This window comes from Neomonachus schauinslandi, chromosome 15 (genome assembly GCF_002201575.2).
Source record: "Neomonachus schauinslandi chromosome 15, ASM220157v2, whole genome shotgun sequence".
Taxonomy (NCBI): Eukaryota; Metazoa; Chordata; class Mammalia; order Carnivora; family Phocidae; genus Neomonachus; species Neomonachus schauinslandi.
This window is the reverse complement of record NC_058417.1, coordinates 37,987,474-38,014,750: the sequence shown is the minus strand read 5'-3', so window position 1 is coordinate 38,014,750 and position 27,277 is coordinate 37,987,474. Positions and strand designations below refer to the sequence as shown.

General features: G+C 40.5%; 1 protein-coding gene across 1 annotated transcript; it reads left to right on the top strand.

Annotated features, from left to right (window-relative positions):
- The first annotated feature begins 1,966 nt into the window (after positions 1–1,966).
- MED1 (mediator complex subunit 1) lies at positions 1,967–27,277 on the top strand. Its single transcript, XM_021703951.2, has 17 exons — positions 1,967–2,182; positions 4,284–4,390; positions 7,364–7,442; positions 10,294–10,348; positions 10,452–10,584; positions 11,273–11,301; positions 13,227–13,298; positions 13,935–14,009; positions 14,481–14,554; positions 15,520–15,609; positions 16,707–16,818; positions 17,852–17,976; positions 18,232–18,350; positions 19,351–19,552; positions 22,082–22,177; positions 22,290–22,395; positions 23,757–27,277. The coding sequence occupies exons 1-17, from the start codon at positions 2,158–2,160 to the stop codon at positions 27,004–27,006; spliced, it is 4,749 nt and encodes a 1,582-aa protein (XP_021559626.1). The 5' UTR covers positions 1,967–2,157; the 3' UTR covers positions 27,007–27,277.

Below are 27,277 nucleotides of genomic sequence, written 5' to 3'. Positions count from 1 at the left end.
CACCCACACGCATACACTCTCTCATATAAATAAATACAATCTTTAAAAAAAAGAGAGGGCGCCTGAGTGGCTCAGTCAGTTAAGTGTCTGCCTTCGGTTCAGGTCATGATCCCTGGGTCCCGGGATCTAATCCCATGTCGGGCCCCCTGCTCAGCGGAGAGCCTGCTTCTCCCTCTCCCTCTCCCTCTGCCCCCCTCCTGCTCGTGCTCTGTCTCTCCCCCCGCCCAATAAATTAAAAAAAAGAGAGAGAGAGAAAGAAAAGTTTGAAATAATGTAACAGAGGACCTAATCCAGTCAAGGGCTAGAGAAGGCTTCTCTAGTCTAGAGGAAGACAATGACATCTGAATAAGAAGGTCTTAGTGATGTGAAAGGGTCAGGTGGAGGAAGGCCTCTCCCAGCAGTTAAAAAGGCCTATTCAAGGACGTTGGGAAAGAGTGCAGGAATTTTCTTTTCTTTTTTTTAAAGATTTTATTTATTTGACAGAAAGAGCAAGAGAGCACAGCAGGGGGAGCAGCAGAGGGAGAGGGAGAAGCAGGCTCCCCGCTGAGCAGGAAGCCCAATGTGGGGCTTGATCCCAGGACCCTGAGATCATGACCTGAGCTGAAGGCAGATGCTTAACCAAACTGAGCCACCCAGGTGCCCTGAGTGCTGCAATTTTCTGCATGAGAAAGAAGGAATTGGCAAGGGGAGAGGAGGTGGGTCTAGCATGGTTTTGTACGGCCAGTAAAACATTTGCCTACTGCGCCCAAGTACAGTGGTAGGTAGACAGTGGGGATTCAGAAATGAAGGCCAAATCCTGCCCTAAGAAACTCACTACATAGTGACTCAAAGAAATGAGGATAAAGAGGAAAAGGTAAGAAATAAAAATTGAATCCTCCTTTCAAAGAACATGGTTATAGATATCTTTGTGGTAGTAAACATGTTCCCAGACACTTCCAAAGATTTGTTATTGAATTTACACTGCTGTGCCTGCTCACCTCAACTGTAGTTATCTGCTGGAATGGTTTTGGAGGATGTTTGAATAGCATTTTTGAAATGTGGCAAGTCTGAGACTGAAAAGCCAGTAGAAATCCACTAAATATCCTTGCAGCGAATTAGGTAAAATCTAACTTTAGAGCAGTTATTTTCAAAGATGTGTTTGGAAAAAGAACATTAAAACAAAAACAAACAAACAAAAACAAAAACAAACAAAAAACAAGCCTTGACTATGTTAAGAACTTTGAAGGAATACTAGCTTTGTATTTTAGCCTGGTTCTTCAATTCCCGTGGCCACGAACTTCTCAGCATAACTCAAAATTTCTCGTGTGGATTTACTGATAGAAGAGACAGGACTACACATTCTTTGTAGGATAGAGTACAAGCTAAACTGCTTGTTTTTACTGTGATTACAAAATAGGGACACTACCAATTGTGATAATTAAAAGCATCCGGTGCTCTGAATTGCTACAAGTTTACTTTAATCCAAAGGTAACCCTAATACCAAATCCTAATACCAAATCTCCCAGATCTTAAAAAAAAAAAATTGGAATTGCGTGAGAAATATTTCTGAAATTTGAGAAAAAAATTAGGATATGGGAATGAAGTGAATTGGGCTGGCTTGGAACGTCGTGTTACAAAGAGCCAATATAATTTTAATTTTTCCATCTAGTATCTCAAGAAATAGTATTATCTTTAATAAAGTATTTCTGATACCAATATTCTTTGAAATACTAGTCTTTCAGTAAAGAGATCCCGGGATTTTAATTTACGAACTCCTTTGCCATTCCGAAGCTGAATCAAGCGCTGACAGCAAACACCATAACTAGAAGCAGTAAGTCTGGAGACAACCGAGCGCTAAGGGGAGGCGTGATTGGAAAAATCTCGCGAGAAGCACCGCATTCACTATTTTTCGCGATATTTTGGTGCCCAGCCTTTTTCCTCTCTCTCGCAGGATCACGGTTAATCTCGCGATATTTGGGAAGTTCCGTTGGGAAGATGGCGGCGGCCGGGAGCACCCTTCTCTTCTTGCCGCCGGGGACTTCAGACTGAGCCTTCCCTGGAAGAGTGGGGACGACTGGTGCCCTGCGTCCCGGGAGCCCGAACCAACTTGGTTCCTTCGTTAGTGGTGGGGAAGGGCTTATCCTCTTGTGTAGGATTCAGGACCTCCCCACCGTCGGGATGAAGGCTCAGGGGGAAACCGAGGGTGAGTGACTTGAGGGGGAAAGCAGGGGGCGGGACACAGCTTGGGGGAGCCAATCTGTGAGAGGAGGTGGGGAGCCGATGCCTCTGCCGGGGCAACGTTCCCGAGGTCGTGGAGTCCGGGAGGCGGTATAGCTTCTGACTGTGCCTTCCTTGGTGATGGAAGGCTCTGACTCTGGGATGATGTGGGCTCTCAACTTCTGTGAAGGTTTCCTGCTTAGCTAGGGACAATCAGTTGGGCCTCAGGACATTTTCAGCCTAAAGTTGATGGAAGACCAGGCGAGTGAATCTAAAACCTACTTACATCTCGTTTCAGAAGAGATGTCTGAATAATGACATTAAAAAAAATAATACAGAGCTGTGTGTCAAGTATTGAAGGATGTTTTGGCGTTAGTGAAATGATTAGGACCTTATGATTGTAACAGCCAGTAGTTTAATAGAATGTCACAATGTTCAGATTTTGTACTATTGTATATTTGTAAAATGCGTTGAATTTCATCCTTTCAGTGCTTGGACTAACTTAAACTGCTGAAAAAACAACTTTTCTGTGGAACCGTACTTAGATTCTCTAAAGTTCTACACTCTTAAATGCTTCCTTAGTATTTTGGATATAGTTCTGTTAATAAGGATCACTGTATTGATGTTTACCCATCCATCTTCTCCACTTTGAGCCCTGTTAGATCAGGGACCTTGTCTTACTCATCATTGTGTAGACCCTGGCACAAAAAGTGTTTGAGCATTCGTGTGAAGTACTTATCATCAGGCTTCTCGAGGAAAAGGGGGGTGGGGAGTGTATTTTAAAGGAGAGGAAGAAGAAAGGTTTACTCCTTGGATGCAGAGAATTGGTGAGTGTAAAATGGAAACTCGATGAGGCAGGAATTTTGTCTAGTTTGCTCATTTCTGTATCCCCAGCACATAAAGCAATGCTTGAGTGAGTGAGTCTTGAAAGTGGAATTGCCAACAATGTGTCCAGAACTGTAAGCTGGCTGAAACAGCCCCAAAACTGGTTTTCCAGAAGATGAGGACATTGGAGAAAGGAATTTGAATCTTGATTTAGAAAATGTCACTGCCTTAACTCTGATTGGTGACATTCTATTCATCTTTCAATGCCAACATCAACTGTCACCTTTTCTGTAACATCCCCAGGACTGATAATGAACTTTTCCTTTTTTGCGTTTCAATTGTAATGTGTCTCTGTTTTTAACAGCATATCTCATTTTGCTTTCTGTGATGGTTATTTCCACTTTAACTTATGCACACCCCCTCACAGATATCATCTCAGGCGTATTGTGTGTTTTTGCACTGCCAGGGTCTCTAGAACAGGTCCTCACTCATACTAAAAAGTATAAGAATTAGAGGAAGGATCAACTATATTTCAAAAGTAAAAATTTTAATAAAAATAAAAACTATAATTCAATAAGAAAACTAATAAAAATTCAAAAATAAATAAAAATCAACTAAATTTCAGTAATAAAAATTAGGAGGGCTGGAGAGCATAAGAGTTGTTCAGTCCAGGAAACTGAGGACTTTTCTATCTTTCTCTTACCTCTGCTGGAAACTCATCCTTTAGTCATTGACATATTCCCTATCCACATGGTTTTAGTTTGAATTCAAACAGGAAAAATTAAAATGGCAAATACAGCCTGTTTTCTTGATACTACTTCTACATTGATCTCTTAGAATTATGTCAAAAAATTAAGAAAGTCTGTATTTCACATTGAAAACCAACTAACTATAGTAAGGCCATGTTCAAATGTATGTTCTACATATATCATGCAAGGGATTTCATGCATATCATGAAATGATTTTGTCACCAAACATAGTCTTGATCCTGAAACATAATTAGAGGTGGTTCTTTTTTTGGTTTTCATTAAAAGACTGAATAGAAATCATTTATGTTCTGTGGTGTTCATTTTGATTAGACCCCAATTTCTGTCTTCTTGTTATTAAAAATAAAGTATTTGTATATTTTGAAGTAAATGGCGTTGAAAGATATTTTAACTGAGTTGTTACCAGGATGAAGTATGGGGGTTTCTTTTGCAAGAAAAATTGTGGAGGGTCTTGAAAGAAGAGTTTCTAATGCTGTTTTCTAATTTATATCGTAGAGTCAGAGAAGCTGAGTAAGATGAGCTCTCTCTTGGAACGGCTCCATGCAAAATTTAACCAAAATAGACCTTGGAGTGAAACCATTAAGCTTGTGCGTCAAGTCATGGTGAGGATTATGCTGGTGGATAAAGTGTTGTGCTTAGATAATTATTTAATAAGCTAAGCTCCCTCTGTAGATTTTTTTCAAACTAGTTATTATAGTGTGTCCTCAGTTTTTGTTTGTTTCTTTAAGAGAGTGTGAGAGCGTGAGCGGGCAGGGGGGTGCGAGGGCGGGAGGTTCAGAGAGAGAGGGAAAGAGAGAATCTTAAGCAGGCTCCTTGCCCAGCATGGAGCCCGATGTGGGACTCGATCTTACGACCCTGAGACCATGCATGACCTGAGCCAAAATCAAGAGTCAGACGCTTAACCGACTGAACCATCCAGGTGCCCTCAGCCACTTGATTCTAATGAGATAGTATTTTCATTGTATCTATACTACTAATAGAGTTTGCAACTGATTTTTTTTAAGATTTTATTTATTTGACACAGAGAGAGAGGGTGCGCACAAGCAGGGGGAGCAGCAGAGGGAGAGGGAGAAGCAGGCTCTCTGCTGAGCAGGGAGCCCGATGCGGGCCTGGATCCCAGGACCCTGGGATCATGACCTAAGCTGAAGGCAGACGCTTAACCAACTAAGCCACCCAGGCGCCCTGCAATGGATTTTTTAAGAAGATTTATTTATTTATTTTAGAGAGCATGTGAGCATGGGGGGAGGGGCAAAGGGAAAGGGGGAGAGAGTCTCAAGCAGGCTCTGTGCTGGGCTCCATCTCACTGAGATCATGACCTGATCCAAAACCAAGAGTTGGATGCTTAACTGACTGTACCACCCAGGCACCCCTAGAGTTTGCAATTGATTCTTTTTTTTTTTTTTTAAGATTTTATTTATTTATTTGAGAGAGAGAGAATGAGAGAGAGCACATGAGAGGGGGGAGGGTCAGAGGGAGAAGCAGACTCCCCGCAGAGCAGGGAGCCCGATGCGGGACTCGATCCAGGGACTCCAGGATCATGACCTGAGCCGAAGGCAGTCGCTTAACCAACTGAGCCACCCAGGCGCCCCTGCAATTGATTCTTAATTAGCTTCACCTGTTCATTCTGTCTACCTTTTCCTCTGTAGTACTACTTCTTGAGTCATTTACCACTATGGGGAGACCTTAAGTGAAAGTTAAGTGGAAGACAGGGGGTAGGGCCTGGCTGTTAAAATTTCATCCATATGATTCCAGTAGTAGTCAAATGATGTAGGAAAACTTTACTTCTATGATTTGACCTTCGCAATGGTTATATGGATGTGTTCACTTTGTGATAATTCATGGATCTCTTCACTTAAGATTCATATACTTTTTTGTATATATGTTATACTTCAATGAAAGTGCCCCCTTCTCCCCAACAAATCTTACTTTGGGTCCAGAGTAAGTTCAGTTTAGTAGATTTATTAGTGTTTAAAATGATCATATCAGTATAGCCCTAGCAAAAGAACTAAAGTTGCTGTCAAAAGACCTATATTTGAGGTACTTACTACCTATGTGACTTTGGACAAATTATTGACTCTCTGAGTTCCCTTATCTGGAAAATAGAGGCACACAATACCAGTTTGCTTTTCCACATAGTTTTGTTGTATGACTCAGGTGAGATAATGGATATTACAGTGTTGTGTTGCTGAAAGATTTCTGTAGGGGCGCCTGGGTGGCTCAGTGGGATGAGCGTCTGCCTTCAGCTCAGGTCATGATCCCAGGGTCCTAGGATTGAGCCCCATGTCAGGCTCCCTGCTCAGCAGGGAGCTTGCTTCTACCTCTCCCTCTGTCTGCTGCTCCCCCCTGCTTGTGCATTTCTGTGTATTTCTGTAACTGTAAATTTGACAAATGTATGTATATCTCTGCCTGAGGATTACATAGAATGTGGGTTTTTGTTTTGTGTTATTTTATTTAAGGCATTAAATAAAATGCCTTAAATAAAATAATGGCAGTTTTTCCTGTCTGGGGATTCAGAGGTTGTCATTTTTATACTACCAGGTAGCCATATTCTAGTTTGAAATATGTTCTGTAAATGATATTGTCATTAGAGAGACATCATGAGATAGAGGAATTCCAGGTGGCTACTAAGACCCTCTCATGGGGAACCAGTGTTTTGGTTTGGTTTCCATAGCCTCCACTGTCTACTTCTCACTTTGCATATTCAGAAACCTGATTGTATTGGTGTATTAAGACTTTGAAAGTTTTTCAACAACTGACATAGTAACAAAATCTTAGTAGACTAAAATGTAAATCAGACTGCCAATTTATTAATTTACCACAGAGGGTTTATCTTTCCACTTAGCAAAATATTTGTATCCACCATCCAGAGCAACCCCTTATCTATTCAAGGTACAAGAGAAGCCTGATTATTAATCAGATGTTTGTTTTATGAAGGTGGAATTAGAACAAAGAGATGGATTTAGGGCATTGAAAAGCCTGAAAAACTATCCTTTTATCATAAAACTTCTCACATTTCTAGGGATTGGAATGTTGTGCAGGAAGAAACTTCCTTGGATAGGGTTAGAAAAACTGTCAAACCTTTTGCTCTTTGGGAGTCCCTTTTTCTGGACTACACATTCTATTTCTTAGAGTCAATCTAATTTTACTCAGGTTTGGTTTTATTTCTTAGATTACATGCGAATTACCTTGTTAGATTTGGGAATTGTCAAATCTCCTGAGCCACCTCATTTAACTGACTAAACTTAGGATGTAGTTACTTCTGCAGGAGGCTTCAGGCTTCATTTATTATATTTGATTCTTCCTAATCTAAAATAAGATCTGGGCATACCTTTTTCTACCTTCATGTATATGGATATGGAAGTATCCATGTTTATGAACTTGTCCTCCTGTGGATGAATGGACAGAGTAATAGGAGTCTATAGATTATCTTGAGTATATAGAGAATATAGAGCATATAGACTACAGCATTTGGTCTGTAGATTATCCTGAAATATTACTACTAGGAGAAGTACATTTACCTGAAACACTGTTGGCTTGGTTAATTTCTACCTCAAATGTTTTCCTACTTAATACAGGAGAAGAGGGTTGTGATGAGTTCTGGAGGGCACCAACATTTGGTCAGCTGTTTGGAGACTTTGCAGAAAGCTCTCAAAGGTTTGTAAACGTGTTTGAAATATGCTTTCTTAAAACACCCAGTTTTATAGTTACAGAAGAAATGTAAACCGAGATAGATCAACTTTCTATGCTAGGTGTTGTCTTGCTTTCACTATGGAGTTGAGATGAGCTCTTACCTGAACTTTGAAACATTTATTTTTAATCTATTTTGGAGGGTGATAGAGATTCAAAAGATAATCGATGGAGAGTAACTATAAGATAGGAGGGGAAGTTCTCTTTTTTCTTCACATATTCTCTTCTAATTAACTCACAATAAGAAGATGGACATTTTAACTCTAATAAAAGATTTTTACATTGTTTATGGACAGTGTTTTCAGGAAAGCAAATAAAATTTAAATCATGAGCTTGAATATTCATGCTTATAATTGCTAGTTCTGTGTATTTTGGGGGAAAAATTAAAGTAAAAACAGATTTTACTCTGATCCATCACAAATGAACCTGATTCAGCTGAATATTGTCCCCCTCCCCTTGGGTTTTCTTTAAAATCTCAAGTCTGAGAGTGGGTTTCTACAACTCTCATCGCCCCTTCTAACATTTCCTTCTCTGATGGTTAAGAATCCTTGTTTAATTCATCAAAATGTAGAGGATCCCACTTTTGCTTCTTCCAACTCAACACAGAGTCTCAGTCTTGAAAGGTAACCCTTCCCAATCTGTGGATATAACCATAGTATGTAGAGGCAGAGACTGGTACTTTTTTTTTAATTGTGATAAAATATACATAACATAAATTTCACCATTTTAACCATTTTAAATTATAATTGAGTGGCATTAAGTACATTCACATTGTGTGTAGCCATCATCACCACTATCCATCTTTAGAACTTCTTCATCTTCCCAAGCTGAAACTCTATACTCATTAAACAATAACTTCTTCTTTCTCCCTCTTGTCAACTGTTGGTAACCATCATTCTACTTTCTGTCTGTAAGAATTTGTCTACTCTAGGGGCGCCTGGGTGGCTCAGTCGTTGGGCGTCTGCCTTCGGCTCGGGTCATGATCCCAGAGTCCTGGGATCAAGCCCCACATCGGGCTCCCTGCTCAGCGGGAAGCCTGCTTCTTCCTCTCCCACTCCCCCTGCTTGTGTTCCCTCTCTTGCTGTGTCTCTCTCTGTCAAATAAATAAATAAAATCTTAAAAAAAAAAAAAAGAGGGGCGCCTGGGTGGCTCAGTTGGTTAAGCGACTGCCTTCGGCTCAGGTCATGATCCTGGAGTCCCGGGATCGAGTCCCGCATCGGGCTCCCTGCTCGGCAGGGAGTCTGCTTCTCCCTCTGACCCTCCCCTCTCTCATGTGCTTTCTCTCATTCTCTCTCTCTCAAATAAATAAATAAAATCTTTAAAAAAAAAAAAAAAGAATTTGTCTACTCTAGATACCTCATATAAGTGGAACCAAACAGTATCTGTCCTTTTGTGACTGGCTTTTCTTTTCTTTTTTTTTTTTAAAGATTTTATTTATTTGACAGAGAGAGACACAGCGAGAGAGGGAACACAAGCAGGGGGAGTGGGAGAGGGAGAAGCAGGCTTCCCGCGGAGCAGGGAGCCCGATGCGGGGCTCGATCCCAGGACCCTGGGATCATGACCTGAGCCGAAGGCAGACGCTTAACGACTGAGCCACCCAGGCGCCCCTGTGACTGGCTTTTCACTAGCATACTGTCTTCAGTGTTCATCCATGTTGTGGCATGTATCAGAATTTCCTTTTTTTTAAAAAAGCTAAATAATACTTTGTATGTATATACCACATTTTATTTCTACGTTCATCCATGAATGGACATTTGGTTTGTTTCCATCTTTTGGCTGTAGTGAATAATGCTGCTATGAAAATTTAATTTTTTTTAAAAGATTTTATTTATCAGAGGTGGGGGAGCCCAACCAGGGGGAGCGGCAGGCAGAGGGAGAAGCAGGCTCCCCGCTGAGCCTGATGCGGGACTTGATCCTAGGACCCCAGGATCATGACCTAAGCCCAAGGCATATGCTTAACCGACTGAGCCACCCAGGCATCCCTTGAATATTTGTTTTTATGTTGGGTTTTTTTTTTTTTTTAATTTATTTATTCATGAAAGTCAGAGAGAGAGAGAGAGGCAGAGGCAGAGTGAGAGAAGCGATGCGGGACTCGATCCCAGGACCCTGGGATCATGACCTGAGCCGAAGGCAGACGCTTAACCATCTGAGCCACCCAGGTGCCCCTGTTGGTTTGTTTTTGATGTTAATCTTCCTTATTCTAGCATTAGCAGATACATTTGTCTTTTGAAGTTAAAGATAACTTATCCCAGATGAGCAACGCAAAAGGGAGAGGAGAATGGTCCAATAATTTTTTCTTTTCTTTTTTTTTTTTAAGATTTTTATTTATTTATTTGACAGAGAGAGACACAGCGAGAGAGGGAACACAAGCAGGGGGAGTGGGAGAGGGAGAAGCAGGCCTCCCGGCCGAGCAGGGAGCCCGATGCAGGGCTTGATCCTAGGACCCTGGGATCATGACCTGAGCTGAAGGCAGATGCTTAACGACTGAGCCACCCAGGCGCCTCTCAATAATTTTTTCAAATAGATCTTTTTTAAGTAAGCCCCGCCGATATGGGGCTCGAACTCACGACCCCAATACCAAGAGTCACATGCTCTACCAGCTGAGGCAGCCAGGTGCCCCTCAAATCTTTGTTTTTGATCCTTACTACTGCCTAGATCACAGCTAAGTCTTACTAATGAACTTGTACAAATCATAAGCATTTGAACTATTGAATGTAATGGCTTGGAAGGATGTATACTCCTTAGGATGTTGCGGTCTCTGAAGAATAAAATTTAAGTATTTGGATCATTTTGTGATTTCCCTTTTTTACCTTCCTAGTTACATCTTTACCAGCAATGACTGACCGCTTGGAGTCTATAGCAAGACAGAATGGGTAAGTAGTCTATCTCAGGCAGAAGTATTTAACTTAGTGTTGACTTTGGGTGGCTTTATTTATGTGTCTTCTATTAATTTTTGTTTTGATTTGTTCCTGCTAGACTGGGCTCTCATCTCAGTGCCAGTGGCACTGAATGTTACATCACGTCAGATATGTTCTATGTGGAAGTGCAGTTAGATCCTGCAGGACAGCTTTGTGATGTAAAAGTGGCTCACCATGGGGAGAATCCTGTGGTATGTGTTGTTGATATTTCACTGGAATCTGTGGGGTTTACTTAGGGACATTAAAATGAATTGTTGGGGTTTGAAATAGCTTGGGTTTAGGTTTTTTTGTGAGCCACTGTAGAGATGATGTGATCGGCTATAATATCAATAGCTCTAGAATTTAGAATAACATGGGTCCATCTCTGACATCATCCAAAGGCTTCGACAAGTGGAGACACTAGAGGAACGCTTTCCATTTCATATCAACAAACATGAGCCGCATTTGAACAATAGGTGCTGGGGATACAGAATTCCTTAAAGTTCCTATCCTCAAAGAGCTAATAATCAAGGACAGATAATCTTATACATAGCTAATGTCTCTGAAAAAGCCTGTAATAGAGATGAATGTTTAATGTGTGTAACCAGACAGTTGAATATGGACTCCAAGGATGGCATTAAAGGGAGGTCCTAATGTTTTAAGCTACTGAAAGTTGATTCCTTTATAAACTAGTTCATATGTTTTGATCTTTAATTTCCCACCCCAACCCCATGGTTTATTAAGTAGGAAGATGCTTTTTGATTATCTTAATAGAAGGATTTTCTGTAGTTTTAATGTTTTTGTTATAAAGCATGTGCTCTTAACAAAAGAGAAAAACTTTTGATGTCTTCAGAGGCCTTAAAGTAGTTTAAGGTTTTAACGTGATTTCTTTAATTTCAGAGCTGTCCAGAACTTGTACAGCAGCTAAGGTAAGCAAATGACATTTATATTCCCTGATATTGTCAGATAGTGCTGTTCTTTATAGCTAGTCTTGAGGCTGGTCAAAAGTTACTCTCCTAAGGAACATATTTATTTTCTTGGATCAGGATTTTTCAGAGTCTATATTTGTTCACTTTCAGAATTGACTTGGCTTCTTAACCTACTCCGTCTATCCCAGGGTTTCTCAACCTTGGTAGCATTGACAGTTTGGATTGGAAAATTCTTTGCTCTAGGGGGCTGCCCCATGCATTGTAGGATGTTTAACTACATCCTTGGTCTCTCCCCATTAGTTGCCATTAGTATCTCCTGACCCGTGACAATAAAAAATATCTCTTGATATTGTCACATGTTCCCTGGAGGGTGAAATCACTTCTGGTTGAAAACTACTGATCTAGCCTCAAGAATTCTACGTGCAACAAAAATAAATAGAACCTAATTACTGAATCAGAGAAGGCTTGAGAAAATTGAGTCTATACCATGGAAAGAACTTTTTTTCACTTTGAGAAAAGTTGTTTTACATTTAAGGTATATGTGTGATAAACTCCCATCATAGTAGAAGCGCTAGACATGAAGAGTTTCTTGGCAGTTGATGGCATTTCCCCCTGGATTATCCTTTCCTTTTAAATTGAGTGGAAATTTACTTTCTGGATTTTGAGAAAGCCATTACATCAATTTTATGTCTTAAATATAGCAAAGTTCTCAGATACTGCGTGGAGATGTCTTAAGATGTTAATATTGAGGAAATAAGTTTTATACTTGGCCTTTGCAGTGATCATTTTAATGTGTTCATAGCCAAGTGTGCCACATTTGAACCACCTTTTAAAAATTGCAATGCAACATAAAAACAGACTTTTTATGAGTTTATTGAATCAGTTAAATCTAGCAAAGGTGTGTTGCCAGAATAGTCCAGAAAGCCAGTATTTCTGGTTCTAATCTGGAGTAGGAAACTGCACCAGTTTATGAACTGGTGGTGTTTTAAAGTTAATTTGTAAGCATGTTTTGAAGTGGGAAGCTCAGAAATAATATTAGCCTTTACATGCTATTTTTAGTCACTTTGTATAGATGGTGATTTTAAGGTGGGGGCATTTTTACTGCTACTCTTGTTTTGTTTTACTGTCTTCATGGCATTTTGGGCAGTAAGTGTTGAATATATGCTCAGTAAATGCCTGACCAAATACCTGACATTGTTAGGGCAATTTAGCTTTAAGAGACTTTTTTTTCTTTTTTTTTAAGTTTGAAAAAGATACAGAGAATTAGAATTGTTGAGTTGTATTGGATTCCTGAGCCTGCCCACAGAACCCAATTGACTAAGAATCCAAGCCTGAATATTGGGTTCTAGGATGCGAGGGGTCTAGGTAGTAGTTCTTTTTCCTGGGGCAGGTCTAGTCATAGGAACATTGTGGAATTTGTGGTTTGCCTCCACAGTACTCACCTCCTTTTCTCTTAGTCTCCCCTCTCTCTCCCAAGTGTTCATTTTCCTCTTTGCTTTTAGGTTGCCATATACATACATGCAAGTGTTCTATCTTTCCAATTTACTTATTTCCATTTCCTCTCCAATCAAAGGTTTGTTTTCCTCACGACATCCAATCATCTCAGTTGCATATTAAGAGGAAAAGAAAGTGATTTATTTAAACCAAGTCTCATTACTTAGGATCAAATTATTGTAGTATAGGAATTATTAGGTCTTTTTGACATTTTTTATAGTGCTTACAAGCACCTTCTCTAGATAAATGGGATAGAGAAAGGAAAACATTTCATTTTCTTTTGCTACTTTTGATTAATTCTAGAAAACTTTGGGGGAAAAGAGTAAAGCAAATTATTAAAATTAGTTTTATGTAGCCATGGTTTTTGGCACTTTGCATTGAGTAGTAATTGTATGTTTTATTCTCCTCCCTCTCCCCTGAATTCCTTATAGGGAAAAAAATTTTGATGAATTTTCTAAGCACCTTAAGGGTCTTGTTAATCTTTATAACCTTCCAGGGGACAAGTAAGTATTTTTAATTTTGTTTTTGTTGGAAAAATCAGTATAGATGTAAACCGTTTTGTGCTTAGAAATTTGCCAAGTCTTCTGCCCTATCTTATTTGTGATTTCTTCTCATACTGACAACCTATAGCTTCCAACTTCATATCTTTTGAAGGTATTTGAAATAAATAATTTCTGTATTAATGGATATAATGCTAACAGAGACTATAATCCTTGAGATGTCTTCAACATAATTGATTTTTAAGCTGAAAAGAAATTAGTGGCTGTGGAACTGGCTCATCATTTTTATTTATTTATTTATTTATAAGATTTTATTTATTTGCGAGAGAGAGAATGAGAGACAGAGAGCATGAGAGGGAGGAGGGTCAGAGGGAGAAGCAGACTCCCTGCTGAGCAGGGAGCCCGATGTGGGACTCGATCCCGGGACTCCAGGATCATGACCTGAGCCGAAGGCAGTCGCTTAACCAACTGAGCCACCCAGGCGCCCCATCATTTTTTTTTTTAACCTACCTGGGATTCTGTTAACTAGCTTGGCTCTTTCAAACAGAATTGCCCTCTAAGCTATGTTAATGTTTGTATGTGTGTGTATATGTGTATTTTTCAACTATTTAACTCTTGTTCTCTTCATCTACTTTCTAGCAAACTGAAGACTAAAATGTACTTGGCTCTCCAATCCTTAGAACAGGATCTATCTAAAATGGCAGTTATGTATTGGTAAGACTGGCTAAGGTGTCAATTCTATATGACTCTCTGGATACTTTGTTCTTAAAGTTTTTCATCTAGGGGGTTATTAGGGTCCCATATTATAGACCCATATTATTATGTATTTTATCTATATCGTATATCTTGCCCATCTTTTTTTACTTCCCAGGTGATTGCATTCCATTTTCTCAGTATGTCTAAGTTGTTGGTTGATATTCCATCAGTTTTATTTGAAGTCTTGTCAAACCTGGCCTCACATCTGATACATAATAGTCTAGTTGTAATTTTTGTTCACCATATTACAAACTGTTTTACATGTGTAAATAAGCTCTTTACCTTGAAAATGAAATACAATTGCTATATGTCCAGTTATAGGACAAGTTATTAAGATTGAATTCTAAGACTTTTAACAGCTTCTCATTAGCACATTGTGCACTAATACCTTCAGGGCTTTAATACAAACATAGATCATTTGTCTCATAGGAAAGCAACCAATGCTGGTCCCTTGGATAAGATTCTTCATGGAAGTGTTGGCTATCTTACTCCAAGAAGTGGGGGTATGTGATCCTACTTTGCTTACTTTGAAAATTATTTATTTATTTAAGATTTTACTTATTTGTCAGAGAGAGAGAGTAAAAGTAGGGGGAGTGGCAGGCAGAGGGAGAAGCAGGCTCCCTGCTGAGCAAGGAGCCCGACGTGGGACTCGATTCCGGGCCCTGGGATCATGACCAGAGCCGAAGGCAGACGCTTAATGACTGAGCCACCCAGGCGTCCCTGTTTTTATTTATTTTATTTTATTTTTTAAAGACTTTATTTGTCCGAGAGAGAAAGTGAGAGCGAGAGAATGTACACAAGCAGGGTGGGGGGGGGTGGAGAGAAGCAGGCTGCCTGCTGAGTAAGGAGCCTGATGCAGAACTCGATCCCAGGACCCTGAGATCATGACCTGAGCTGAAGGCAGACGCTTTACTGACTGAGCCACCCAGGCATCCCTATTTATTTATTTTTTAAAATTAATTAATTAATTAATTTGAGAGAGACACAGAAAGAGTGGGGGAGTGCACATGCGGGGGGAGGGGCAGAGGGAGAGGTAGAGAGAATCTCCAGCAGACTCCCCACCGAGCACAGAGTGGAGATCATGACCTGAGCTGAAATCAAGAGTCGGTCGCTTAACCTACTGAGCCATCTAGGCACCCTGAAAAATGTAAAAATGTTTTATTTTAGTTAAGGGGTGATTACATTTATACCTTGGGTTTATAAGCAGAGGGAGAAAATTACCAGTCACCTGTATATTTTTAAATGGTTTCTAAGGTGTTAACACCTGCCTTCCCCCAGTTACATTTTTAAATTGTGAAGTAAATTATTAGAATCAATACTTACGCTTCCATCATATTTCATAAGTTGTTTTGGAGCGTGAGTCCTCTTATCTATGGAATTATTTTCTCATACACAGTTTTGTAAAAATGGGAATGTTTTTATTTGCAGTTTACCTGATAAAAATAGTGATAAGTTTTATTTTGCATAGGTCATTTAATGAACTTGAAGTACTATGCCTCTCCTTCTGACCTGCTGGATGACAAGACTACATCTCCCATCATTTTGCATGAGAATAATGGTAAGACTTTAACTGAAAAGCAACTGATGGTTTGGTTCAGTGTTTTAAAAATACTTAAAATAATTTGAATGCCTGAGCCTGGTTGTGTATTTCCTGATTTGCTACTTTCTAATAAGTTTGCCATCATACCAAAGTTTGCTGTTCCTATCAGATTTTGCATCTGATTCTTACACACACACATACTCTTAATATATACACATGTATGTGTACACATACATAATAATAAAAGCTTAACAGGTGCTTTTGAACAAGGTGAATGAATGAATGAAAAGGTATAAACCATTTGACTTGAAATAATCTCCTTTAATCATTACTTCAAAGGTGAAGAGATTAGCCAACTTTACTAAAGAATATAATAATGGATGTTGTTTTCTATTTGCATTTTTAAAATTTTATTTCTCATTAGAAGAATGAGAAAACCCAATGTGGGGCTTGAACTCACAACCCTGAGATCAAGACCTTAGATGAGATCAAGAGTTGGATGCTTGGGGCGCCTGGGTGGCTCAGTCATTAAGCATCTGCCTTCGGCTCAGGTCATGATCCCAGGGTCCTGGGATCCAGCCCTGTGTCGGGCTCCCTGCTCTGTGGGAAGCCTGCTTCTCCTTCTCCCACTCCTCCTGCTTGTGTTCCTCTCTCGCAGTGTCTCTCTGTCAAAAAAATAAATAAAATCTTTAAAAAAAAAAAAAAAGTCGGATGCTTTACCAACTGAGCCACCCAGGCGCCCCTCTATTTGCATTTTAATACACTAAAACAATGAGAAATGGCCTAATACCTCATTTGGTCCCCTTGTAACTTTAGTCATTGACTATCCTATAATCCTAATTCTATTTAAATGCATTCTGGAATTGGAGAAAATAATTAAGTGTTGGTAATGAACCTTTAAAAATTTTTTTTTCTTTGGACTGCATTGTGTTCTGTATTTTATTTACTGACAGAAATATTGGTTGTAAAAGGTAGTTTCTCGAATTTCTAAGTCATATAGGTATTACAGTATCTGACAAATTATGCAGAAGTTAGCCTGTTTTTTGTTCTTAAATGTTAAGATCCTTGTAATTTGTGTTACTTTGGAGAAAACCCTTTTTCTTTCCTATTCTCAGTTCCTCGATCATTGGGCATGAACGCATCAGTAACAATTGAAGGAACGTCTGCTATGTATAAACTCCCAATTGCACCATTAATTATGGGGTCACATCCAGTTGACAACAAATGGTAAGTTAAGTATAATTCTAGCAAAGTTCATTTTTTCAACTTCAAGCCCAGTACGAAACAAGTATTACTTTGACTTGCCTCTTTCCTCACTTGACTTTCTAGAGATTGGCTTTTTATTTTATCCATTTAATTTCTCTTTTCAGTATCTATTTGAATGTTCCTTTCTGAAGTCTGCTTATAGAACACATTGTCTATCCTGAGAGAGAGAAGAACTGTACTAATTCCACTGGTTTAATGACTGCTTTTTTTTCTTACGTTATCATGGGACTTCTCTTGACTGGAGTAATAACTAGAGACTCGAGATAGATGCTTGATTAAATACTTTAGGGTTAATAAATAGGATGTTTTGGAACTGGGGAAAGAAAGTTGAAAGAGTGAACTTTTTTTTTTTTTTAGATTTATTTATTTAGGGGCACCTGGGTGGCTCAGTTAGTTAAGTGACTGCCTTTGGCTCAGGTCATGATCCCGGAGTCCGAGGATTGAGTCCCACATTGGACTCCCTGCTCAGCGGGGAGTCTGCTTCTCCCTCTGACCTTCCCCCCTCTTGTGCTCTCTCTCTCTCAAATAAATAAAATCTTAAAAAAAAATATTTTATTTATCATTTATTTATTTGAGAGAGTGTGTGTGCACGCACGTGAGCAGGGGAGAGGAACAAGTAGACTCCACACTGAGTGTGGAGCCCGACGCTGGGCTCGATGTGGAGCTTGATCCCACAGCCCTGAGATCATGACCTGAGCTGAAATCAAGAGTCAGATGCTTAACCAATTGAGCCACTCAGCTGCCCCAATAGTGAACTTTTTTTTAAACATTTTAATTATTTGTTTTAAGTAATCTGTACACCCAATGTGGGGCTCAAACTCATGACTGCAAGATCAAGAGTTGCATGCCCTACGACTGAGCCAGCCAGGTGCCCCAAAAGAGTGAACTTTTGATAGACTTCTGTTAAATGATACAGACATGTCTAAGAATGGGTGTTTAGATTTTTCATTTTTATATCAAGTCAAAATCCAACCCACACCCTTTTTTTTTGAAGGACCCCCTCCTTTTCCTCCATCACCAGTGCCAACAGTGTTGATCTTCCTGCCTGTTTCTTCTTGAAATTTCCCCAGCCAATCCCAGTATCTAGAGCATTTGTTCAGAAACTTCAGAACTGCACAGGTAAGTTTTAAGTATCAAGAGCTAATTCTTGTTAAAAATGTGAAAAACAAACTTCAAATTCAGATGATCTTAGACCTGTTTCAGTCTTGTCTTCAAAAAAGTACCGATGGGTATAAATGTCATAGTGCTTTGTACTAGTAAATGCTTAGTAAGTACTTTTTTAATAAATGGATGAATGAAATAGAAGTCATCAAGGGAAAACTGAGCTGTCAGCATTTTGATGTCATTACGATCATTATGTTCTTGTTTTTCCAGGAATTCCATTGTTTGAAACTCAACCAACTTATGTACCCCTCTATGAACTGATCACTCAATTTGAGCTGTCAAAGGACCCTGACCCCGTACCTTTGAATCACAACATGCGATTTTATGCTGTAAGTAAGGCTCCATAGATTGTTGTAGGTTATATTTGAACCCAAGATCAGAATCTTCCTTTATAGGATTACTGGGTCAGAAACATTCTTTTGGACTACTGGATCATTTCCTAGTTCCTCATTCAGGCAGGAAATTACAGAAATTTCTGAAACATACTGAAGAAAAAGCATGAGCTTCCAAGTCAGGAAGTAACAATGTACATTTCATGGCCAGAATTTCAGATGAAATTCTCTTAATGGTATCCTGAACTTTTGTAAGTTTGTAAGTAGATGTTAAGAATTCCTAATGTTTGGGGTGCCTGGGTGGCTTAGTCGTTAAGCGTCTGCCTTCGGCTCAGGTCATGGTCCCGGGGTCCTGGGATTGAGCCCCACATCGGGCTCCCTGCTCGGTGGGAAGCCTGCTTCTCCTCTCCCACTCCCCCTGCTTGTGTTCCCTCTCTCGCTGTGTCTCTCTCTGTCAAATAAATAAATAAAATCTTAAAAAAAAAAAAAAGAATTCCTAATGTTTAATTCTTTCAAGTGTCATGAGCTTATAATCTGAAAAGGTCCTTCAAGTACATATAGAGAAGAAAGTGCTAGAATGAATAAATTAAGAAAGGTTCCAAAACCTCATCTGGATTTGAATTTATTTGAATGTTTGAGGATAGCCTAGACTAAAGTAGTAGTTTCCAAACTCTGTGTTACAGTTATACAAGGTGTTTTATTAAAAATATAGATTTTGCACTTATGGTTTAGGGGCCTCTTTTATACAAATTTCTGACATAATTTTTGTTAGTTAGGTTAGGAAACCACTAATACAACATTTATAGAAAAGGGGTCTTTTCAGCCAAGTTAGTAATTGGCATTTATAACATCAGCTGACCAAAGAAATCACTGTGGAGTTTTATTATTCACTGAGAAACTGCTGCTGATTTTTGAGGAATAGGGGTTTTTTATATTTTGTGGTTGGAGCACCATGGGTGAGTAAATAGTGTTCATTTCCTTTGTCCTTTTTGCCCAGGCTCTTCCAGGTCAGCAGCACTGCTATTTCCTCAACAAGGATGCTCCTCTTCCAGATGGCAGAAGTCTACAGGGAACTCTAGTTAGCAAAATCACCTTTCAGCACCCTGGCCGAGTTCCTCTTATCCTAAATCTGATCAGACATCAAGTGGCCTATAACACCCTAATAGGAAGTTGTGTCAAAAGAACTATTCTGAAAGAAGGTATTGCCTTTCCTTTTAATATACTTACTGGCAAATGGAGACTCTGTTCTTGTGGTTCTCTAATTTGGTGGCTTATATCTCCTGTGGAGCTTTCATAACTGGTTTCCATTCACAAGTGAACTGAATTAGAACCTCAGTGGGAGGAGTTGGGAATCTGGTTTAAGCTCCACATATAATTATGATGGAACTAATCCATAAATTGGCATTTGGAAACCACTGTTTTTTTGCAATGGACTTACTCTTTTTCTGCATACAGTGATATAGTTAGGTACCTACAGGCCTGAACCTTACAGTAGGTATAGAAGGTAGAACTTGGGATGCTGTGGGGAGAGATGATTTCTTTTTTTGTTTTTTTTTTTTTTTTTTTTTTTTAAGGCATCTCTACACCTAGTGTGGAGCTTTTATTCACCACCCTGAGATCAAGAGTTGCATGCTCTGCCAGGTGCCCCAGAGACGATTTCTTGAGATTTAAATTTTAGGTTGTTAGGACAGTGCTTCCCAGCTTTTAGTCCTGCCTGAGTATGTTTCCTGTCCCCATTCTTTGGGGAACTTAAGCATATAGCTTAAAAAAGGGTAAGACCCATGCCCTTTTTTCTCCCTAGATTCTGGAATGCTGATATTTTTCAAACACAGTTTGCTGTTAGAATCCCTGATGAGACTTTTGGCTGCTCTAGTTAACTGTAATTAATTTTTTACCTTAGTTGTAAAGCACTTCAGTAATAGAGATGTATTAATGCGAATGGCAGGCAAAAAGAAACAAGGAAGGCAAATCAGGAGATCTCTTTTTTGGGAATAAGAATTGCTTTAGAGGGGTGCCTGGGTGGCTCAGTCAGTTAAGCATCTGCCTTCACCTCAGGTCATGATCCTGGAGTCCTGGGATCAAGCCCCATGTCGGGCTCCCCACTCAGCGGGGAATCTGCTTCTCCATCTCCCTCTGCCCCTCCCCGCTGTGTTCTCTCTCTCTCTCTTACTCACTCTCTCAAATAAAATCTTAAAAAAAAAAAAACTGCTTTAGAAATGAGAAATTTTAGAGAGAGTAATGACACTGAGCATGTGCAAGTGTTCTTATGGCCCTTCTATTTCATGTATTTGAATCCTGGGAGAATTCTCTAAGTAGTTTCAGGGCATCTAGAAATTAGTTTTTGTAAGCCATTTATGAAGTTAGTCCTGCAAGATGCATGTGTTTTCCCAAGAAAGTATGTGATCCTTGTCTCTGGGCTTCCAGCATGTTTGGCTTAGGAACCTATGATGATAGATATTATATGTGTATTTGGCATAAGGATATCATTTTATTTATTTACTCATTTATTTATTTTACAGATTTATTTTTTTTATTTTAGAGCCCTAGCAGGGGGAAGGGCAGAGGGAGAGGGAGAGAGAATCCTTAAGCAGACTCTCTGCAGGACCCTGAGATCATGACCTGAGCCAAAATCAAGAGTCGGCCGTTTAACCAACTGAACCACCCAGGCACCCCAAGGATATGATTTTATTTTATTTTATTTAAAGATTTTATTTACTTATTTGACAGAGAGAGAGAAAGAGAGAGCACAAACAGGAGGAACAACAGGTAGAGGGAGAGGGAGAAGACGGCTTCCTGTGGAGGCAGACGTTTAACCGACAGAGCCACCCAGGTGCCACCCCAAGGATATCATTTATTTATTTTTTTAAAAAGATTTTATTTATTTATTTGACAGAGAGAGACACAAGCAGGGGGAGTGGGAGAGGGAGAAGCAGGCTTGATGCAGGGCTCGATCCCAGGACCCTGGGATCACAACCTGAGCCGAAGGCAGATGCTTAACGACTGAGCCACCCAGGCGCCCCAAGGATATCATTTTAGATTATAGCCCCTACATCCATGCTTACCAAACTATGGGCCACATAGCTAACATCTGCAAACACTGATAGAAAGCAGGGTTTATGGCAGTGGTTCTGGATGTCTTATCAAATAGAATGAAAAACTCTTGGCCACGTTTATTTTCATAATTCACTTTCAAGGCAAGGCATTTATATCTGTCAAGGTCTTTAACAATTTAGGGATTAAGTGGTCTTCATTTTAGAAAGTGGAAGTTTAGTTACTTCTTTGGAGTATTTATAACATCAGCTGACATATTTTTTGGAATCTGATTCCTTCTGTCACCTGTGAATGATATAGTAGGCTTTACGTGTAAAAAATATGTAGGATTGGGGTGCCTGGGTGGCTCAGTCGTGTGCCTTCAGCTCAGGTCATGATCCCAGGGTCCTGGAATCAAGCCCCACATCGGACTCCCTGCTCAGCAGGGAGGCTGCTTCTCCCTCTCCCTCTGCCCCTCCCCCTGCTTGTGCTCTCTCGCTAGCTCTCTCTGTCAAATAAATAAATAAAAAATCTTAAAAAAAATAAAAATAAAAGTTAACTTACCTAAAAAAAAACGTGTGGAATTTAGTTTCTAAGGAGACAGAGAATTTCATCCTGTATACTTAGGGATTATTATTTACTAGTGTCTAGTCTTATATTTGGTTGATTATTTTATGATCCTTTTCTTTGCCTTTTAGATTCTCCTGGCCTCCTCCAATTCGAAGTGTGTCCTCTCTCAGAGTCTCGTTTCAGCGTATCTTTTCAGCATCCTGTGAATGACTCCCTGGTGTGTGGTGAGTTGTGAGGGGGCTAGCACTTTTCTTAGCGCAGTAGTTTGGTCCCTTTATCTTCTTTTTGAAGTCAGAAGCTGAATTTCTCTCAACTCCTATGTATTTTGTCTTTCAGTGGTAATGGATGTGCAGGACTCAACACATGTGAGCTGTAAACTGTACAAGGGGCTGTCAGATGCACTCATCTGCACAGATGACTTCATTGCCAAAGTTGTTCAAAGGTAGCACTGGCCCTTTTCCATCAGAGTCCCATTAAGAGATGTATAAGGAACACTGTTTTCAGTATTAGAGTGAATGGGAATTTAGGAGGAAAGCATTCAGTCACTGCTTTGAATTCACATTTGTGTTTTGGGATTCAAAAGTAATGTGAGCTTTGGTTTTTTAAATATCATGAGAGTAATAGGAAATAAGGTAGGTAACTTTAGGTCCAGTATTAGGGTTCTTTTAGGAGGGAGACAGCTGAAATAAGATGTAGGTTTTGTTGTTGTTGTTGTTTTTTAATTTTGCATCACTTTTTAACATATGTAATATGTCATGTGGTGCATGTGGGAAGGTAACTTAAGCCAGTCAGCTTCCCAGAAATATTAATATGTAATTTTGAGATTTTTCTAGAATAGGTGCTTGTGGCCTGTTTTATAAATAAATTTTATTGGAACACAGCCATGTCTGTTCATTTATATATTGTCTGTGCCTTTTTTTTTTTAAAGAGTTATTTTTTTAGAGCGAGAGAGTGTGCAGAGTGGGGAGGGGCAGAGTGAGAGGGAGAGGGAGAATCTCAAGCAGACTCCCTGCTGCATGGGGAGCCTGATGTGGGGCTTGATCTCAGGATTCTGAGATCATGACCTGAGGTGAAATCAGGTCAACCAACTGAGCCACCCAGGTGTCCTTATATATTGTCTGTGGTGCCTTTTGAGCTAAGATGGCAGAATAGTTGGACAGAAACCATGGGATCTTCAAAAGCCTAAAATGTTACTGTTTGGTCTTTTAAGAAAGGTTGCTAAAATGTTCTAGAGCAAAGTGTCTTCTAAAATGTATTGTTAAATTTATCTGTAAGATAAAAAGTGCTTTGCTTTAAAGTAATCAAGATTTTATACCAATAATAGCATCTTTCACGGTATAGCTTTGGGATGATCTAAGTCATCAAGATTTAGAATTTGATGGTTCAAGAGATTATTCTAGTGGTTCATTAATTAAGATAAATAGCATATCCCATTAATCACATGTGAAGCCCGAAAAGGAAGATATTTTCTTACTGAGTTCATTACTATCAGTTTTTAGTTCAGTATGACATCTAATTTGGGCTCTTGTTTGTGGTTAGTTGGTTTTGGTAGTGCTTCAAAAGAGGTTGAGAGTGCCTACTGGTACAGATTCTTTTTAGAATGAATTTGCCCAAAGCTCTGGCATTTTACAGAACTATTTCTGCCTTTCGGGTTATTTGCCTTAACTGAAAATTGCCTACTGCAAACCTCTGAGGGCATATCTGAATCTCAGGCAGAATTAAAGCCTGTTTTCCCAAGTAAAAATTGTTTTCATTCAGCAGCTAATACACTGCTAACTTTGTTTTTTCTATCTTATTTTACAGATGTATGTCCATCCCTGTGACGATGAGGGCTATTCGGAGGAAAGCTGAAACCATTCAGGCCGACACCCCAGCACTGTCCCTCATTGCAGAGACAGTTGAAGACATGGTGAAAAAGAACCTGCCCCCGGCTAGCAGCCCAGGGTATGGCATGACCACAGGCAACAACCCAATGAGTGGTACCACTACACCAACCAACACCTTTCCGGGGGGTCCCATTACCACCTTGTTTAATATGAGCATGAGCATCAAAGATCGGCATGAGTCGGTGGGCCATGGGGAGGACTTCAGCAAGGTGTCTCAGAACCCAATTCTTACCAGTTTGTTGCAAATCACAGGGAACGGGGGGTCTACCATTGGCTCGAGTCCGACCCCTCCTCATCACACGCCGCCACCTGTCTCTTCGATGGCCGGCAACACCAAGAACCACCCGATGCTCATGAACCTTCTTAAAGATAACCCTGCCCAGGATTTCTCAACCCTTTATGGAAGCAGCCCTTTAGAAAGGCAGAACTCTTCTTCCGGCTCACCCCGGATGGAAATATGCCCGGGAAGCAACAAGACGAAGAAGAAGAAGTCATCAAGATTACCACCTGACAAACCCAAACACCAGACTGAAGATGACTTTCAGAGGGAGCTATTTTCAATGGATGTTGACTCACAGAACCCTATCTTTGATGTCAACATGACAGCAGACACACTGGATACGCCACACATCACTCCAGCTCCAAGCCAGTGTAGTACTCCCCCAACAACTTACCCACAACCAGTACCTCACCCCCAACCCAGTATTCAAAGGATGGTCCGACTATCCAGTTCAGACAGCATTGGCCCAGATGTAACTGATATCCTTTCAGACATTGCAGAAGAAGCCTCTAAGCTTCCCAGCACTAGTGATGATTGCCCACCCATTGGTACCCCTGTTCGAGATTCTTCAAGCTCTGGGCATTCTCAGAGTGCCCTCTTTGACCCTGATGTCTTTCAAACCAATAATAATGAAAATCCATACACAGATCCAGCTGACCTAATTGCAGATGCTGCTGGAAGCCCTAGTAGTGACTCTCCTACCAATCATTTTTTTCCTGATGGAGTAGATTTTAATCCTGATTTGTTGAACAGCCAGAGCCAAGGTGGTTTTGGAGAAGAATATTTTGATGAAAGCAGCCAAAGTGGAGATAATGATGACTTCAAAGGATTTGCATCTCAGGCGCTAAATACTCTGGGGGTGCCAATGCTTGGAGGTGATAATGGGGAGACTAAGTTTAAAGGCAATAGCCAAGCTGACACAGTTGATTTCAGTATTATATCAGTGGCTGGTAAGGCTTTGGGTCCTGCAGATCTTATGGAGCATCATAGTGGTAGCCAGAGTCCTTTACTGACTACTGGGGACTTAGGGAAAGAAAAGACTCAAAAGCGAGTAAAGGAGGGCAACGGCACCAGTAATAGTAGTCTGTCAGGGCCAGGATTAGATAGCAAACCAGGGAAGCGCAGTCGGACCCCTTCTAATGATGGCAAAAGCAAAGATAAACCTCCAAAGCGGAAGAAGGCGGACACTGAAGGAAAGTCTCCGTCTCACAGTTCTTCTAACCGACCTTTCACCCCACCTACCAGTACAGGTGGATCCAAATCTCCAGGCAGTTCAGGAAGATCGCAGACTCCCCCAGGTGTTGCCACACCACCTATTCCCAAAATCACTATTCAGATTCCTAAAGGCACCGTGATGGTGGGCAAGCCCTCCCACAGTCAGTATACCAGCAGTGGCTCTGTGTCTTCCTCAGGCAGTAAAAGCCACCATAGCCATTCTTCTTCCTCCTCTTCCTCCTCTTCGGCTTCCAACTCAGGCAAGATGAAAAGCAGTAAATCAGAAGGTTCCTCAAGTTCCAAGTTAAGCAGCAGTGTATATTCTAGCCAAGGGTCTTCTGGATCTAGCCAGTCCAAAAATTCATCCCAGTCTGGGGGGAAGCCAGGCTCCTCTCCCATTACCAAGCATGGACTGAGCAGTGGCTCCAGCAGCACTAAGATGAAACCTCAAGGGAAGCCATCATCACTTATGAATCCTTCTTTAAGTAAACCAAACATATCCCCTTCTCATTCAAGGCCACCTGCAGGCTCTGATAAGCTTGCCTCTCCAATGAAGGCTGTTCCTGGGACTCCCCCATCCTCTAAAGCCAAGTCCCCCATCAGTTCAGGTTCTGGTGGTTCTCATATGTCTGGAACTAGTTCAAGCACTGGCATGAAGTCATCTTCAGGGTTAGGATCTTCAGGCTCATTGTCTCAGAAAACTCCCCCATCATCTAATTCTTGTACAGCATCTTCCTCTTCCTTTTCCTCAAGTGGCTCTTCCATGTCTTCCTCTCAGAACCAGCATGGGAGTTCCAAAGGGAAATCTCCCAGCAGAAATAAGAAGCCATCCTTAACAGCTGTCATAGATAAACTGAAGCATGGGGTCGTCACCAGTGGCCCTGGAGGTGAGGACCCAATGGATGGCCAGATGGGGGTGAGCACAAATTCTTCTAGCCATCCTATGTCCTCCAAACATAACATGTCAGGAGGAGAGTTCCAGGGTAAGCGTGAGAAAAGTGATAAAGAAAAATCCAAGGTTTCCACCTCGGGGGGTTCAGTGGATTCGTCTAAGAAGACCTCAGAGTCAAAAAATGTGGGGAGCACAGGTGTGGCAAAAATTATCATCAGCAAGCATGATGGGGGTTCTCCGAGCATTAAAGCCAAAGTGACTTTGCAGAAACCTGGGGAAAGTAGTGGAGAAGGGCTCAGGCCTCAGATGGCCTCTTCCAAAAACTATGGCTCTCCACTCATCAGTGGTTCCACTCCAAAACATGAGCGTGGCTCTCCTAGCCATAGTAAGTCACCAGCATATACCCCCCAGAATCTGGACAGTGAAAGTGAATCAGGCTCCTCCATAGCAGAAAAATCTTATCAGAACAGCCCCAGCTCAGATGATGGTATCCGACCTCTTCCAGAATATAGCACAGAAAAGCATAAGAAGCACAAAAAAGAAAAGAAGAAAGTAAAAGACAAAGATCGAGACCGGGACCGGGACAAAGACCGGGACAAGAAAAAATCTCATAGCATCAAGCCAGAGAGTTGGTCTAAATCACCCATCTCTTCAGACCAGTCCTTGTCTTTGACAAGCAACACAATTTTATCTACAGACAGGCCCTCAAGGCTCAGCCCTGACTTTATGATTGGGGAGGAAGATGACGATCTTATGGATGTGGCCCTGATTGGCAATTAGGAACCTTACTTTTTAAGACAAAAGTGGCCAGAGAAAAACTAATAAGTTTATAGGCAAACCACCATAAGGGGTGAGTCAGACAGGTCTGATTTTGTGTTCAAGAATCTTAAATGGCATGGCTTTGACACCGAGCTGGGTGAATTTAGAAAGGCATAGCCAGACCCTACTAAAGAGACCATAGGGTTTGATTCTGGTTACCAAGAATCACTTTTTCCTTTGCCAGAGAAAAAAAGAGAAAAAAAAAAAAGTTAAAATACTTGCTTATGAAAGG